The following is an 18581-nucleotide window of genomic DNA, read 5'->3' on the forward strand; positions in this document are numbered from 1 at the left end:
TTGAATGGATTTAAATTCATAGCATTCTTATAATTTTTGAGTTGTCGAGGATTCTAGACACAACCATTCTCGTGAAACTAAAAATTAATTCATTCTTCATGAATAACCCTATCAGATTCATTCGCATGGACAGTCAATGCTAATATATTAAAGAGGTACAGACAAGACTTGGGAAGATGATCCATCAACTCTGAAAGGCTTGAGACTATTTTCTCATAGTAATAACCCATGATCGAAAGTCTACTTATCTCGCGGATGTCTCAAAGAGAAATGCCAATTTCACCATTGGCAGTCACAAAGGTATTGGTCTCTGAACACCAAACCTCACAAGAGCTCTATAAATAGAGTTTGGGCAATGATAATCTTTTGTAGCAAAACCGACTGCAAAAGCTAACTCGCTAAGATTCCTTTTGAGTAGAAGTTTTTGGACCCATAAAGACCACTCCCAAAATTTTGGAAGAAAAAAAATCTCTCCTCGACTGACTAGTGCGCTTCCTCATCGTATTTCTCTATTATTAATTCTCTCACAAATTACAGCCTTTGGGATGCACTCCATGCTCTGAGAATGATGAGGCGGAAGACACAGAAAGTTAAGATGACTGCTACAGCGGTTGGACTTGCTGACATCCAAATCCTCAAGAAATTCACTAATGTTGGACATATGCAACTCTGACAATGGGTCCAGATGATCAGGAGGAGGATCCGTCATTGGCTTATGGACACTAAATTTAAGTTCACCTCGTACACCAGCCTAGGCATGATACTTCACATCAGTATCTTTGAAATGCAGATAACTTCGTGTATGTCAGAGTATGATTTATCATTACAACTTATTCTAGCTATGCCTGCAAAAAAAAAAAAAAAAAAAGAGAGAAAGGGAGGTAAATCTCTTAAATTGGTTTATCGTCTAAAATCAAGAGTCTCCCAAATATGTAAGCAGCCTCTACAAAAAGTGTTTTGGACAGTCGAAGTAACAGGTCCTTGGTCCCAAACAAGAAGTACCTTGGACTGTCGTAGGAACGGTCATTGGTCCTCAACACAAAGTTTCTTGGACAGTTGAAGGAATAGGTCCTTCGTCTTTAACACAAAGTGCTTTGGACAATAGAAGGAGCCAATCCTTGGTCCTTAACACAAAGTGCCTTGGATGGTTGAAAGAACGGGTCCTTGGTCCCAAACATGAAGTGACTTGGACGGTCGAAAGAACATGTCCTTGGTCTTCAACACAAAATGCCTTGAACGATTGAAGGAGCAGGTCCTTGGTTTTAAACACGAAGTGTCTTGGACGATCGAAGGAACAGGTCATTGGTCCTCAACACAAAATGCCTTGAATGGTCGAAGGAGCAAGTCCTTGGTCTCAAACATGAAGTGCCTTGAACGGTCGAAGAAGTAGGTCCTTGGTCTCTAACAAAAAGTGCATTAGATGGTGAAAAGTGACAGTCTTTAGTCCTCAATGTGTATAAAGGTTTGCAATTTTAAATTTATTCATAAGCATATATTTCCTGAACTCATAAAATAATTGCAAAAAAAAAAAAAAAATTTAACATCTACACAAAGAAAACTTTGAACCTCAAAATCCTTGATTCGCTCCAAAAAGGTTGAATCCCTGCAGTGTAAAAAAAAAAAAGAAAAAAGAAAAAGTTAGTTTCAACTTTGTTCAAACAAAAATACAAAAACAATAACAATAATAGTAATCAACCAAAAAATAAATAAATAAATAAAGGAAAAGAAAAAAAAAACAAAACATGAGAAAAAAGGGGGGAGGGGCTTACGTGTAATATATATATATATATATATATATATAATGTTAAGGTTTCTGCCAAACAGAAACCAAAGTGCCCACAATTTGGTCACTTTTGGTTTCCGCCGCCCAGATGACGGAAACCAAGAAACGTATTAATAATAATAATAATAATAATAATAATAATAATAATAAAAGGGGTCACGTCAAAAAAAATGGAAAAAGAAAATGATTTCTACTAAGCAGAAATCATAATGTGTGGAAACCAACAAAAAGTAAAATAATATTATAAGAGAGAGAGAAAGAGAGAGAGAGGGGATAACGAGAGATGAAAATAAAAAAAATAAAAATAAAAAATCATTTACCTCTATTTACAAGATTTAACAGACTTGTTCCCAAGTCTTATAATTTCTTCGCATAAATAGGCGTGTAACGGGCTTTTCTTAGGCCCAATTTACCATAAAACATAAAAAAGCCTAATCAAATAAAATTTGTTATGGGTCGTATAAAATAAATAAATAGATAATCAAAATTCGACAAAAAAAAATTTATTATTCATAAATTCAAGGGATAAGAATTTTATTAAATTCATTCTCAAATTTTTCATCAGTATTAATTTACTAATAGGATGTTTGAGATCAAACCAAATTAAAAAAATCGAACAAATCAAGAAATTCGAAATCAAGATTTATTAATTTATTTATTTCATAATAAATAAATAAATCTTGAGAGTCATTTGTAGACATAAATAAAATAAAATGAATTTGGCTTATTCAAATCATTAGCCCAATTAAATTTTAAGCCTAGTAAAGTCCATAAAAACTCGAAGACCCCTATCACATTTTAAATAAATAAACAAACAAACAAATAAATAAATAAATAAATAAAATCATAATTACTCAATTATTCATTTTAATTAAATATAATTAAGTAATTACCAAAATTAGCACGAATTGTCCCCTATAAATAAGATCGATTGTCCATAAGACAGGGAAACAAGAGGTGAGATCTAATCTCCCGTTGTTCCTCAGTAGCTCATTGGTAGAGTGGTCGGCTGTTAACTGATTGATTGTAGATTTGAATCCTACATGGGGAGATTAAGTTGAAGTAAGAAAGAAAGCAGAAAACGTCACGAAGTGCTGAAAAAATTTCAAGGCCGGAATAAGGGAAGAAATTCTCTCAAACCTAAACTCGGTGAACCCCAAGAAGATTAAAATCTTCTTCGAATCAAACAGATTCACACCAAATTCAAGAAAATCAAAGTCTTTTTCAAATCAAATCAAATTCAAGTTCAAGCCTCAAGATTCAAGTTTTGAATAAGTCAAGTCTCGACAAATCAAATTTTCAACAAATTCTCGAATGCCAGAATTCAAACCACGTGGCCCCTCGTCTTCAAATATTCATATTATTAATCAGGAGATTTTTGCAATTTTGCAATTATAAGAAGGCCAACATCACTTGTATTTTATCAAAAATACAATTTGTAACGATTTCTGTATTTTAATACATGAAATTTCATCGTATAGTACCACCTTTATAGAGCTGAAGTTTTTCTCTTAAAAATTTATGAAAAAGAGAAACGCATGACCATAAGAGCGCTAAACAAGATTGTATGGAACTTGGAACAATTAATTCTCGTGTGTGTGATTTCATCGATATCATCACAAGGAATTATAGGTTCAAAGTTTTCATGCTACCTAGAATTTCAATGATGACTTTGTGAGATATACGCTAAAATTGGGTTCAAATCAAAAGATATCCATACTCTATACATAAATATTATTAAACTTGAGTTTGAACTTATTTTATATTTGAATAAGTGGAAGATTGCTGGATGTTGTTCAAATTAACAATTAGAAGTAAATTTGAAAGTGATTAGAGTGATCAACCATGAGAAAAACAAGTGGAAACAAAACAAGAACAAAAAATGGTAGAAGCAGGAAAATGGCCTGGGCGATTGCCCGGTCTAGATTTTGAATTACGGAAGCCAATTGTGTAAACGAGCGATCGTTCGGTTTTGTAATGGGTGATCACCTACTACAATTTTTTGTTGCTAATGGCTTTTGAATTTCAGTTTTACCCCTTTTTGGCTTTATATTTGTACCTTTTCGTGCATAGAGATTGAAAGAAATAACTCTCGCGGTAAATCTTGGTAAACAATGCAATGGTGTATACATGAAACGAGTATTATAGCTAGGAAAAGTAAATGAAACGACTCAAAGTCTAGTGGGTTACACATTGTAATCAAGGTAACAGCAATAATTCACAAGGCAACATACTAGTTGTGAAGGTGAACACAAAATGCTACAAACTTAAATGTATATAAAAACTAGAGATATTTTTTTTTCTCTTAGTATTAAACTGGATGGTATTCTCTTTAAATAGACTGTCAATCCATCTTACCGAACATTCGCAGTACAATTTCCATAATTTAATACATAAAAATATAACATGGATGAACGCAATACCCTTTTTTTCTGAACGAGGGTAAAATCACAAATTACCAGCTCTACATTATATCTGGATTCCTCAACCATAAAACGTTGGTCAAATGGCAAATAATGGGCAATAATTGACAAACAAATATTGGGACTAGAATCGTAAGTTTTGACAGAATTTTCAACTACACAATACCTAAATTTTGGAGTTCATATCACTACTGGTTAGGTTAAGCCACTCATTCTCAAAACTCATTGCCCACTTTGCTCGTTATCTGCTTGGCCGGAATCCTGACTGCACCTCGGATCATCCTGACTGGAACTTTCACCAAGTTTCTCCTGCAAAATCATATTTGTGGAAGAAAATTTTCATGAGATTGTACGCCTCAGCATTATTATCTTCGAAGACAAAACAAAGAGCAAAAGAAATTAAACTTATAGAGAAATTCCAGTTAGTGTACTTGAAATTTTTAATTTTAATCGAGTCACTCATTTTCCATGTTGATTGCCACATCTGCAACCATATTGGAGTTTTTCATTAGATTGGCTAGGGAATGGACAGAGTGACTACATTAAAACTAGTTATAAGACTAGTAATCAGTTTGAGACCAAAAAAATTGTACAGTGACTGAGATGAGATTACTCTACAAGTCCAGTAAATGCAAGTGAATTTACCTGCTTTTAAATAGTTGTTAATGAAAACATCAGGGCGTACGAACATGCTTCAATATTACCATCGGGAGCTAGCTTAAATCTTAATATTGATTTGCACCAAGATTTCTGGTAAGATTATAAACCCAAATATTGGATAATACCTTCAGAGATGCATTCTGGGCACAAAGTTGCTCATACTCGCTCCGTATACGAGCCACTTCTGCTCTAAGAGACGAGTTTTCTTCTTTTAAAGCTACAGCATGCTGGGCCAGCTCGTCGCATTCTGCCTAAAATCCAATATAACAAGACATAGAAACAGCATTAAGGTTTGCACGATAACTAGTGTGTGCATAGACTAAATTAGCTGTGAAATAACTCGTACCTGCTTGCGCAGTCTGGATCGGCGAGCAGATTCCCGGTTTGATTGCTTTCTTCTCTGTCTTTTAATCTCCCTTTCATCCTGAATTTAGAAGTAACATGAAGGCATTCAAGTAGCTAGTCACTCGAGGAGATTAATGGGGAAAAAAATTATTTTGCCAAGGAAAAGAACTGATATCCAATCATGGACATAAAGAACATTATGGACTGCAGGAAACATTGACCAGTAAAGCCAAAATAACCAACCTACATGATCATAAGCATTGTTCTACAGTCCCCTTTGACTTCACTCATAAGGGTCCACAATGAACGGAGTTGACAGTACATTTTCATAGACACAAGTCCATTTCTTGCACGATAACTAGTGTGAGCATAGACTAAATTAGCTGTGAAATAACTCGTACCTGCTTGCGCAGTCTGGATCGGCGAGCAGATTCCCGGTTTGATTGCTTTCTTCTCTGTCTTTTAATCTCCCTTTCATCCTGAATTTAGAAGTAACATGAAGGCATTCAAGTAGCTAGTCACTCGAGGAGATTAATGGGGAAAAAAATTATTCTGCCAAGGAAAAGAACTGATATCCAATCATGGACATAAAGAACATTATGGACTGCAGGAAACATTGACCAGTAAAGCCAAAATAACCAACCTACATGATCATAAGCATTGTTCTACAGTCCCCTTTGACTTCACTCATAAGGGTCCACAATGAACGGAGTTGACAGTACATTTTCATAGACACAAGTCCATTTCAAGTTTAGAAGGCCAATTCAATTTACAAAGCATTTTAATAAATGTACATAAAACCAAACAGGAAATAGTTGAGTGACATTTCATAAAACCTTTACGAGTTTTTACCTTTTTCCTTTCTGATCCTATATCAGAGTTCTCTATTATGCAGTTATGAATTAACGTGTGATGATAAGAATAACAAGAAAACCAGAAAATAGAATAAGACAGTGAGGAAGATCAACCCATGTTTCAACTGCCAAGGAAAAGAACTGATATCCAATCATAGACATAAAGAACATTATGGACTGCAGGAAACATTGACCAGTAAAGCCAAAATAACCAACCTACATGATCATAAGCATTGTTCTACAGTCCCCTTTGACTTCACTCATAAGGGTCCACAATGAACGGAGTTGACAGTACATTTTCATAGACACAAGTCCATTTCAAGTTTAGAAGGCCAATTCAATTTACAAAGCATTTTAATAAATGTACATAAAACCAAACAGGAAATAGTTGAGTGACATTTCATGAAACCTTTACGAGTTTTAACCTTTTTCCTTTCTGATCCTATATCAGAGTTCTCTATTATGCAATTATGAATTAACGTGTGATGATAAGAATAACAAGAAAACCAGAAAATAGAATAAGACAGTGAGGAAGATCAACCCATGTTTCAAATTCAGAAAAATCCAACCATAAAAATAGGCCACTTTTCCCAACCTTTCTATCATACTGCAAACCAATAGTACTCTTTCTTGCATTGCAGAATGACAAGGAAACTAACTTTTTTGAATCTTACGTGTATAATGCTTCGAGAGGAAAAGGCTATTTAAATGGCTTAACTTTACCATTGATGAAAATAAGTGATACAATGGTAGCTTCAATCCTAACCTTTTATTGTCTATTCTTTTCATGTTCTTTTACATTTTATACCATCTAATAATTAAGCTGGATTGTTGGTCAAGCACACACCCCCTTCTCCTAAATGCCTACATCACAAAGCACAAGGATTTTAAAACCTAAAAATAAAATATCAAAAAAAGGGGCAAACAAACCGTAGTATTTGCTTTGAAATATGGGTTACATTAGATAATGGCGATTCAAGCCATTTGGTGGGAGGACAAGCTTAAACCAATAAAATAATATCAAGACTGAAAACACAAAAGGATTATTGTGGAGACAGAAGTAAAACACCAGAGACTTGGTAATCAATTATAGTAATCAATTGATATGTTTCCTGAAGAACACAGGTTACTCATAAACTCTTTAAATCTAATAACTCCAAAACCCACTCTAACTAACACAACTTAACCTCTACAGAAAAGTCATTCACAATCTGGCAGAAAAACCCAAAAAACATACGAAAACTGGAGTCTAAAATATAAAATATAAAGTAACCTAAAACTGCCTAAGTCAAGTCCAATAAGAAAATAATACTATTCTAAGCAGGATATAAAAATTTAAACTTCTGCTCATGCAAGACCACTCACGAGAATATATGCCTTGCCTCGACACACACTGCCTCATGTGCTTCTATATCATGACACTGACTAGCAACAAAGAAGGGACATACTGATAATTTCACCGTTAGATTTTCTTGATAGCAGTTAGGATGCATTACACACAGGATTTCTTCTGTTTGTTTCTCCTTGGAGTTAAAAAGTCGTCTACTGGGGAGCTTTGAAAAGGGCCACAGAGCTAGTTGCCTTTTCTGTCTAGTAACAATATCCCCTGTTAACATTCTCCACTTATTTGACCTAGAAGCTTTCGAGCCCAAAGGTAGGAAGACCAATTATTCTGATTAAATGACCATGGGTCTCATTCTCTTGGTAAAAATGCTCTCAGGGGAGTTAACTCTAGAATAAGGAGTAAAACATCCCTTGGGTTTTTTTCTTATTTTCAAACTTCAGGATTTCCTAATAAGTAAGATATTTTCTCTGTCCTTCCTCTCCTAACTTCAAAACATATTGAATATCAGTAAAGCAGGGCTGCGTTGATTTTTTCACTGGCTAATAATTTTAGATAGCCCCAAAAGTTGGAATTTAGTACATATACACTAGACAAGGAAATTAATGGATAGCCATGAACACATAAAGCAGCAAACACCACCACAAAAGACGATGCGATAAATCAATGTCCAATGTTGAGCCAGCATTCAATAACATAACAAAGAAAATCAAGGAGCGCCTTGATGGCAAAATGAATAGTAATGTACATTCAGATTTATTTGAAGTTATATATGTCTATATATTAGAGCATGGATAGTAAGATCAGATGCTCCATCCTCATATTACCTGTCACACTTTCCTCTTGGCTGAAAGTAAAAAAAAAAAGAAAAAAAAGAGGGAATTTCTTTTGACAGATCATCATCACAATCTCATATTAGGAACTGCATTCCACCTTTAACAACATGCTTTGAAGCTTTGAAAAGGGCCACAGAACTAGTTGCCTTTTCTGTCTAGTAACAATATCCCCTGTTAACATTCTCCACTTATTTGACCTAGAAGCTTTCGAGCCCAAAGGTAGGAAGACCAATTATTCTGATTAAATGACCATGGGTCTCATTCTCTTCGTAAAAATGCTCTCAGGGGAGTTAACTCTAGAATAAGGAGTAAAATATCCCTTGGGTTTTTTTCTTATTTTCAAACTTCAGGATTTCCTAATAAGTAAGATATTTTCTCTGTCCTTCCTCTCCTAACTTCAAAATATATTGAATATCAGTAAAGCAGGGCTGCGTTGATTTTTTCACTGGCTAATAATTTTAGATAGCCCCAAAAGTTGGAATTTAGTACATATACACTAGACAAGGAAATTAATGGATAGCCATGAACGCATAAAGCAGCAAACACCACCACAAAAGACGATGCGATAAATCAATGTCCAATGTTGAGCCAGCATTCAATAACATAACAAAGAAAATCAAGGAGCGCCTTGATGGCAAAATGAATTGTAATGTACATTCAGATTTATTTGAAGTTATATATGTCTATATATTAGAGCATGGATAGTAAGATCAGATGCTCCATCCTCATATTACCTGTCACACTTTCCTCTTGGCTGAAAGTGAAAAAAAAAAAGAGGGAATTTCTTTTGACAGATCATCATCACAATCTCATATTAGGAACTGCATTCCACCTTTAACAACATGCTTTGGGACACACTTGAAAATATGCCCATAACATTACGCAATTTTCTATTACAGACTCAAAAAGGACATTTTGAAATATAGACATTTGACATATTCAATCTAAGTGTTGTAACATTGTAACAAGGCATCCAAAAATACAAAGGCAAGCACATCAAATTATGTGATCTGTAGCAATATTGAACTACTATTTTCTACAATATGTACAGTCGATTCTTAATACTTTTAGATGAAATAATTAGTTTATAGGAAGGATTTCATAAACCATGAATACAGAAAAAAGCCTATACCCTCGAGATAAGTAGCTTCTAAACTACCTAATTACCAACCAAAAATACATGATAAACCAAATCAATTCGCTTCCTCAAGAAAAATAGACAATGGGTTTTAGCTGGCAACTTTTTTGCATCATGCATCAACTACCAATTGGTGAAAATTGAGTAAATCTTTAACTCTAAAATATCTCACAGAAACTCACAATTTGTTTCAAATGTTTACATCCACTCAACCTCAGTATTTAGCATGCTGATAGACCAAATATCAGTAAAAGCCATGAAACAAGACTAGACACAAAGATCTGAAGCCTAACAGCAAATCAATTAGATCACAAGCCCATGACCCACGTCATCTCAATCTAAAAACCAGAAAAACAAGGAAATGCAATTCAGTAAATGGTAAAGAAGGAGAAAGGAAGACCTGTATCCAAAGCTGTGACTGAACATTTTCCCGTGATCCAGTAGTGACCATTCCTCCAGCACCAAGAGAAGGTACCTTACCATGCATTGCAGGGATAGTTGATGGTGTAGCGGCACCCCAGTAATCCATGCCGATATTTAAGTTAGTGGTGTGAGGAACACCACTCACAACCCCAGCTGTTGCCATTGGCATGATAGAACGAGTTCGATTCACTTCTGAATTAGGTGTATTTGGTCCTCCATTCTGGGAACCATGACCAGCATTTCCATTCAGAGATGTTTCAGCTGTAGAAGAGTTATAAAGTAAGGTTTGTAATCAGAACTTATGAAAAAGGTAGCGACAGCAATCGAAGTACAAATTCCTAGAACCTCACCAGAATCTTGCAGGCCTCCGGACTTCATTTGAATACAGAAAAAAGCCTATACTCTCGAGATAAGTAGCTTCTAAACTACCTAATTACCAACCAAAAATACATGATAAACCAAATCAATTCGCTTTACCCTCGAGATAAGTAGCTTCTAAACAACCTAATAACCAACCAAAAATACATGATAAACCAAATCAATTCGCTTCCTCAAGAAAAATAGACAATGGGTTTTAGCTGGCAACTTTTTTGCATCATGCATCAACTACCAATTGGTGAAAATTGAGTAAATCTTTAACTCTAAAATATATCACAGAAAATCACAATTTGTTTCAAATGTTTACATCCACTCAACCTCAGTATTTAGCATGCTGATAGACCAAATATCAGTAAAAGCCATGAAACAAGACTAGACACAAAGATCTGAAGCCTAACAGCAAATCAATTAGATCACAAGCCCATGACCCACGTCATCTCAATCTAAAAACCAGAAAAACAAGGAAATGCAATTCAGTAAATGGTAAAGAAGGAGAAAGGAAGACCTGTATCCAAAGCTGTGACTGAACATTTTCCCGTGATCCAGTAGTGACCATTCCTCCAGCACCAAGAGAGGGTACCTTACCATGCATTGCAGGGATAGTTGATGGTGTAGCGGCACCCCAGTAATCCATGCCGATATTTAAGTTAGTGGTGTGAGGAATACCACTCACAACCCCAGCTGTTGCCATTGGCATGATAGAACGAGTTCGATTCACTTCTGAATTAGGTGTATTTGGTCCTCCATTCTGGGAACCATGACCAGCATTTCCATTCAGAGATGTTTCAGCTGTAGAAGAGTTATAAAGTAAGGTTTGTAATCAGAACTTATGAAAAAGGTAGCGACAGCAATCGAAGTACAAATTCCTAGAACCTCACCAGAATCTTGCAGGCCTCCGGACTTCATCTGTGAGTCCTGTACATAACAGAACAACAATCAGAACTGAGGAAAAGTTCAAATGGGAAGTTTAATTAGTTGATCAACATTATTTTTTGTGATAGTCTGCTAACTATTTTTTAATTTTATTTTTATTTTTATTTTTATGGGGAATGGACATCTTTATAGTTGACAGTTTTCCAGAACTGAGATCTCAATCCGTGAAGCTTAAACTCCAGTGGGTACCTTACCATGCATTGCAGGGATAGTTGATGGTGTAGCGGCACCCCAGTAATCCATGCCGATATTTAAGTTAGTGGTGTGAGGAATACCACTCACAACCCCAGCTGTTGCCATTGGCATGATAGAACGAGTTCGATTCACTTCTGAATTAGGTGTATTTGGTCCTCCATTCTGGGAACCATGACCAGCATTTCCATTCAGAGATGTTTCAGCTGTAGAAGAGTTATAAAGTAAGGTTTGTAATCAGAACTTATGAAAAAGGTAGCGACAGCAATCGAAGTACAAATTCCTAGAACCTCACCAGAATCTTGCAGGCCTCCGGACTTCATTTGTGAGTCCTGTACATAACAGAACAACAATCAGAACTGAGGAAAAGTTCAAATGGGAAGTTTAATTAGTTATCAACATTATTTTTTGTGATAGTCTGCTAACTATTTTTTAATTTTAATTTTAATTTTATTTTTATGGGGAATGGACATCTTTATAGTTGACAGTTTTCCAGAACTGAGATCTCAATCCGTGAAGCTTAAACTCCAGTAGCAATAAAAATGTTTCTCTTTTTATTGTTAAAAACACATGCTGTTAACATCATAGTGTTGGCTTATTCTAGCTTGGATTGTTCTAAATGTGCTATATTTCAGTGAATTAAGAAACTACAGCCTGTAATGCTAATAACTGAGGATCAGTATGATAGGCAGCAAGATCCGTGGTAATACGAAAATGCATATTAGCCAGACAACTATTATCTGAGCATCCCACTCAATATAAAGAATACCTAATGAATATGGATATCAGCTCCCCAAAGTTTTTGATACCAAACATAATAAGACTTTCCAACTGTTATCTCAGAACCATTGTTTATTTGTTTCTAGATCAATCGCCAGAATAGTGTAATTCAATTACAGGATTCTCATCCTCTGTAGTCCAAGGAATCGTGAAAATTCATCCAGACTTGTGGCTAGACAGAAACAAAATGGCCATCAAACTAAATTAATTTACAGTAGAATCCAGCAACACATTATGGAAACTTACATCTTGAGAATCTGCATCACTTCCTTCACCGGACCCTTCACTTGCACTCTCACCACTGCAAATAGAATTGCCAAAATTTTCCTTAACAACTGACAGGAAGAGGAAACAAATTAAACACACAACACAAGTACCATATAGTCTTCATCTTCTTGACAGTTTTGAACAATAAATATAATAGATTGCAGCTATCAACTTATTACCACTTTGTAAAACTAAGCAAACATAGAGACAATCAAGAGAAACAATGGCAAAGGGAGAATTTGTTAAACATCATTCTCCAGGGAAATACAATAGCAAATGCATTAAATATAAATAAAACCCAACAGCGAAGTAACAAAATGTTCCTAAGAGTTCTAAAAACCCACATCAACAAAATAGCATGCAGCAATGTTCTATTAAACCCTGTTTCCAGTATCTTGCCAAAAGTAAGAACCTGGCACAAATTATTATAAGTGTACCTTCATATCCTACTACAACTATGAAATTATTTGTCTCCTTCAATTTAGTTGTTTTGTACTTTCATCATACCTCTTGGAATGCACACCATCTGCAGATGCACCAGATGTTTTACCAGGTTCAATATCCTTCCCAGTAACCATATTCAAACTGGCTAAACTTCCCCTAGATACTTTGATGGGAAGTTTTTCCTTCCCCTCAGATGACTTACCATCCAGTTCCATGTTGCCGGGAGTGTTAGGCTATAAGTCATATTGAAAATCATTTTACCAAGAGGTCATGGGAAATAATTGCAGCAATAAAAATTATAATAAGGAAAAAAAACAATGGAGAAGAAAGATAGGGAATATAACAAGTGGTACAGTAACTCACAGAAGCTTCAGCAATACCATTTGGAGATGGCATAGCAAAAGGGCTGAAAGGGTATGATCCCTAATCAAGTTTTTAAGACACCATAAAAATGTTAGAGAATTCAATAAAGGATTATGATCTAGCTATGTATTAACAAACAAAGCAACAACATACTGGAGGAATAGTTGGATGTGCATATATACTCCCGGGGGGATACATTGCAACGTACGGATGGGGTGGAGTGCCGAAGGGTGGCATAAATTGCTGCAATTAATAATTTCAAACAAAAATTACGATCTTAAAAATAATCATTAAATTTTCAAGGGCAAAATAGCAACATCAATTGACATGAAAATGATAAGTCAGCAATGGAAATTATAATAAGGAAAAAAACAATGGAGAAGAAAGATAGGGAATATAACAAGTGGTACAGTAACTCACAGAAGCTTCAGCAATACCATTTGGAGATGGCATAGCAAAAGGGCTGAAAGGGTATGATCCCTAATCAAGTTTTTAAGACACCATAAAAATGTTAGAGAATTCAATAAAGGATTATGATCTAGCTATGTATTAACAAACAAAGCAACAACATACTGGAGGAATAGTTGGATGTGCATATATACTCCCGGGGGGATACATTGCAACGTACGGATGGGGTGGAGTGCCGAAGGGTGGCATAAATTGCTGCAATTAATAATTTCAAACAAAAATTACGATCTTAAAAATAATCATTAAATTTTCAAGGGCAAAATAGCAACATCAATTGACATGAAAATGATAAATTGAACATTACTATCCAAAGATATCATTGGGAAACTAGTTTCGGATGAATGGGCCTCACAAATTGGTGGGATCCTAGACCTTGCCTAATTATGGTCTTTGTATTATTCCAACCCAGTAGAAATAGCAAGCTTTATATAAGAGCTCTTTAACCATGTTTTCTAGGAAATGTCCAGTAAGGAGAGTGAAAACACTTAAAATAAATTAAAATTAAACATTTTAACATAAAAGGCGAATACGTTCAGAAAAATAAAAGATGGTTTGCCAAATTCTGCGTCTTTCTCCCCAAGGAGTGGGAGAGAGTCCAGGGTGTGTCATGCACCAAAGCAGAAGAACAATCCAGTGGGAATCCAGAAGCATGCCTATGAAGCAATTATATATTCATTGAAGGTAGTTGGCATTTTATATGATTGAGCATGACTAGTTTCATATATGATTGAAAAATCCAAAGATCTTTTATATATGCTCGATCGTAACATGCAGATTCGATGTTCAAAAACGATAGAGAAATAGTAACGCCTCGAAGAATGTCAGCTAAGTCAATGAGGAATATGCTTTCTCAGATTAAATAAGCAATATTTACAGATCCATGAAGCTTATCCCCCGCATAATTAAGCTATGTCAAGCTGTTTCAACTTCTAGTTTAATCCTATCATGGACCATCTCTGTTTGTTAACCATTTCAAGTTACTTGTTAGTACGAGAATACATTAATTTTTAAAACAACATAAGGAAGTGAATAAAGGAAAGGAAAAATGAAAAAAAAATTATGGATCATCTAGGCCCTCTTGGGAACTTTTTAAAAGAGGAACCTCATGGATATTTCATGGAACAAGGTCAGATCTTGATCCAATTACACTACATAAATAAAACTTAGACACATTAGGATTGTTATGGAGATTGGATGAATTTACTGATCCACGACCTGGATTAGAACTCCTTTTTTGGTGCTATGATAGTGCATATGAAATCCTTTCATTTGATAATTTTGCATCGATACAATAACAACAGCAATGTGAAATAATAGCTTGATAATACTTGAGACTAAACATAAAAGTAAAAAGGTACCTGAACTCCCCACATATATGGGTGCGGTTGCGGACTTGATGCCAAGAACCCATGTGAAGGCATAGGAGAATACCCCTGCACAACCACAACCAACACCCCCATAACTACCAATTCTAAAATGCTGACAAATGAGCATAAAGGCCAAGTGGGTATCTTCCAGAAATCTTTTAACCTGAAAGGCAGCCCATTCAGCAGTAACCATACCAGAAGTTGCTGAATTCTGCTCCTAAAAATTTCAAAAATAAATAAATGAATAAATAAACCATTTCCAACTAGCTAACACAAACATGCATTAAAATCAAAAGTTTTTCCTTCCCCTCAGATGACTTACCATCCAGTTCCATGTTGCCGGGAGTGTTAGGCTATAAGTCATATTGAAAATCATTTTACCAAGAGGTCATGGGAAATAATGTCAGCAATGGAAATTATAATAAGGAAAAAAACAATGGAGAAGAAAGATAGGGAATATAACAAGTGGTACAGTAACTCACAGAAGCTTCAGCAATACCATTTGGAGATGGCATAGCAAAAGGGCTGAAAGGGTATGATCCCTAATCAAGTTTTTAAGACACCATAAAAATGTTAGAGAATTCAATAAAGGATTATGATCTAGCTATGTATTAACAAACAAAGCAACAACATACTGGAGGAATAGTTGGATGTGCATATATACTCCCGGGGGGATACATTGCAACGTATGGATGGGGTGGAGTGCCGAAGGGTGGCATAAATTGCTGCAATTAATAATTTCAAACAAAAATTACGATCTTAAAAATAATCATTAAATTTTCAAGGGCAAAATAGCAACATCAATTGACATGAAAATGATAAATTGAACATTACTATCCAAAGATATCATTGGGAAACTAGTTTCAGATGAATGGGCCTCACAAATTGGTGGGATCCTAGACCTTGCCTAATTATGGTCTTTGTATTATTCCAACCCAGTAGAAATAGCAAGCTTTATATAAGAGCTCTTTAACCATGTTTTCTAGGAAATGTCCAGTAAGGAGAGTGAAAACACTTAAAAATAAATTAAAATTAAACATTTTAACATAAAAGGCGAATATGTTCAGAAAAATAAAAGATGGTTTGCCAAATTCTGCGTCTTTCTCCCCAAGGAGTGGGAGAGAGTCCAGGGTGTGTCATGCACCAAAGCAGAAGAACATCCCGGTGGGAATCCAGAAGCATGCCTATGAAGCAATTATATATTCATTGAAGGTAGTTGGCATTTTATATGATTGAGCATGACTAGTTTCATATATGATTGAAAAATCCAAAGATCTTTTATATATGCTCAATCGTAACATGCAGATTCGATGTTCAAAAACGATAGAGAAATAGTAAAGCCTCGAAGAATGTCAGCTAAGTCAATGAGGAATATGCTTTCTCAGATTAAATAAGCAATATTTACAGATCCATGAAGCTTATCCCCCGCATAATTAAGCTATGTCAAGCTGTTTCAACTTCTAGTTTAATCCTATCATGGACCATCTCTGTTTGTTAACCATTTCAAGTTACTTGTTAGTACGAGTATACATTAATTTTTAAAACAACATAAGGAAGTGAATAAAGGAAAGGAAAAATGGAAAAAAAATTATGGATCATCTAGGCCCTCTTGGGAACTTTTTAAAAGAGGAACCTCATGGATATTTCATGGGACAAGGTCAGATCTTGATCCAATTACACTCCATAAATAAAACTTAGACACATTAGGATTGTTATGGAGATTGGATGAATTTACTGATCCACGACCTGGATTAGAACTCCTTTTTTGGTGCTATGATAGTGCATATGAAATCCTTTCATTTGATAATTTTGCATCGATACAATAACAACAGCAATGTGAAATAATAGCTTGATAATACTTGAGACTAAACATAAAAGTAAAAAGGTACCTGAACTCCCCACATATATGGGTGCGGTTGCGGACTTGATGCCAAGAACCCATGTGAAGGCATAGGAGAATACCCCTGCACAACCACAACCAACACCCCCATAACTACCAATTCTAAAATGCTGACAAATGAGCATAAAGGCCAAGTGGGTATCTTCCAGAAATCTTTTAACCTGAAAGGCAGCCCATTCAGCAGTAACCATACCAGAAGTTGCTGAATTCTGCTCCTAAAAATTTCAAAAATAAATAAATAAATAAACCATTTCCAACTAGCTAACACAAACATGCATTAAAATCAAAAATCCCCACACAGTATTACCTGCGAAGAAGAAATTTTTGACTCCTTTGTTTCTTTGCCCTCCTTAGAAGATTTATCCATCTCAGCACTACCCATTGTCGAGACTACACCACTTCCTCCAATATCAGTCAAACCATTATGTTATACACATGAATGTGCGTCTGTACAAAACAAAAACATCCTGTTACATTCGGAAGTCAAGTACAACAAGTAACTCTTCGCCCAGCACATGAAAACTTTAAGATCCATTTATGTAATATCGTAGGATTAGATATGTAAACTTGGATAAAATATTGAAAACTTGTCAACTACTGAGAAAGAAAGTAACCTCAATCAACCATATTCAACGATCAAATCAAATAGACTTTTAAAATCGTTAAAACAAGAATACATTCACACTATATCCAAGCATATACACATAGACACAAGGAAATGTACATGAAACATAAGTTTATCCAGAAACACAAAAGAAATATAATAACTAAAAACACCAAAACCTAAGAACTTTCGGGCATATTAGATTAAAATAACTTGAATAAAAATTACAAAGATTTAAACTGCTTGAATTCAACTTAAAAAATAAAAATAAAAATAAAACAAAACAAACCAAAAAATAAATAAATAAATAAATAATGTAATGCAAAAGCCAAAAGCGGCAGTAACTCCGTAAATCTGAACTAGCGAGTCAACTCAGTTACATACACATTAAAAAACCACTGTGTTCTCTAACTATCAAAAATCACCCAGATAAAGCTTTTAACTATAACATATACATTAAAAAAGGAGGTGGTAAGCAAGAAATTAACATTATTCAACTATATTCGAAGATAAAAATAAAATATTAATTTAATTAGAATCTTTCCACGAAACATAAACGAAGGAAATAAAAAGTACACCTACTACCCACGCATTTACACACAGATGCAGGAAAAAATATATGTGTGACCTAATTTTATCCACAAAACTATCAAAAGCCAAGAAAATTTACATAAACTAACATACATCAATAAAAATTATAAAGATTTAACAGCATAAACTTGATTAAAATGATTACCGTATCCGCAACTCGGTCAATCTGAACTACTGACTCAACTCAGTCACCCAACAGCCAAATAAACTTTAATTATATCATATATGTATCAAAAAATGAGGTGGTAAGTAAGAAAAACACTGAATCTCATTCGATTTAGGGAGAGAAAATTAGAGCTTCGTTCGTGAGAGATCGTCGACACGGTGGAATCGCTGTGTCGACGATTTTCAGGCTGAGAGAGAGAGGGAGACAGAGAGAGAGAAAGAGAGAGTCCAGCGTGGATTTGGAGGGGTTGATGATTGGATGACTGGATGGAGTCGTGGACTGGTATTGACGGCTGAGATTGGGGTTAGGTGTCAATCGACTTTG

The 18581-nt window shown here is 35.1% G+C and overlaps 1 protein-coding gene across 1 annotated transcript; it reads right to left on the reverse strand.

Annotated features, from left to right (window-relative positions):
- Nucleotides 1-4185: 4185 nt before the first annotated feature.
- LOC111381229 (bZIP transcription factor 68-like) lies at nt 4186-18581 on the reverse strand. The gene is made up of 20 exons (XM_023004986.1): nt 18237-18581; nt 17204-17343; nt 17058-17111; nt 16886-16960; nt 15632-15721; nt 15479-15538; nt 15275-15349; nt 15160-15213; nt 14988-15062; nt 13735-13824; nt 13582-13641; nt 12862-13031; nt 12334-12388; nt 11603-11639; nt 11305-11513; nt 9782-9856; nt 5613-5690; nt 5213-5296; nt 4992-5117; nt 4186-4515 (listed from the first exon to the last, which is right to left on the reverse strand). The coding sequence occupies exons 2-20, from the start codon at nt 17276-17278 to the stop codon at nt 4429-4431; spliced, it is 1629 nt and encodes a 542-aa protein (XP_022860754.1). The 5' UTR covers nt 17279-17343; nt 18237-18581; the 3' UTR covers nt 4186-4428.

The sequence above is a fragment of the Olea europaea genome, unplaced genomic scaffold, assembly GCF_002742605.1.
Source record: "Olea europaea var. sylvestris unplaced genomic scaffold, O_europaea_v1 scaffold227, whole genome shotgun sequence".
Lineage (NCBI taxonomy): Eukaryota > Viridiplantae > Streptophyta > Magnoliopsida > Lamiales > Oleaceae > Olea > Olea europaea.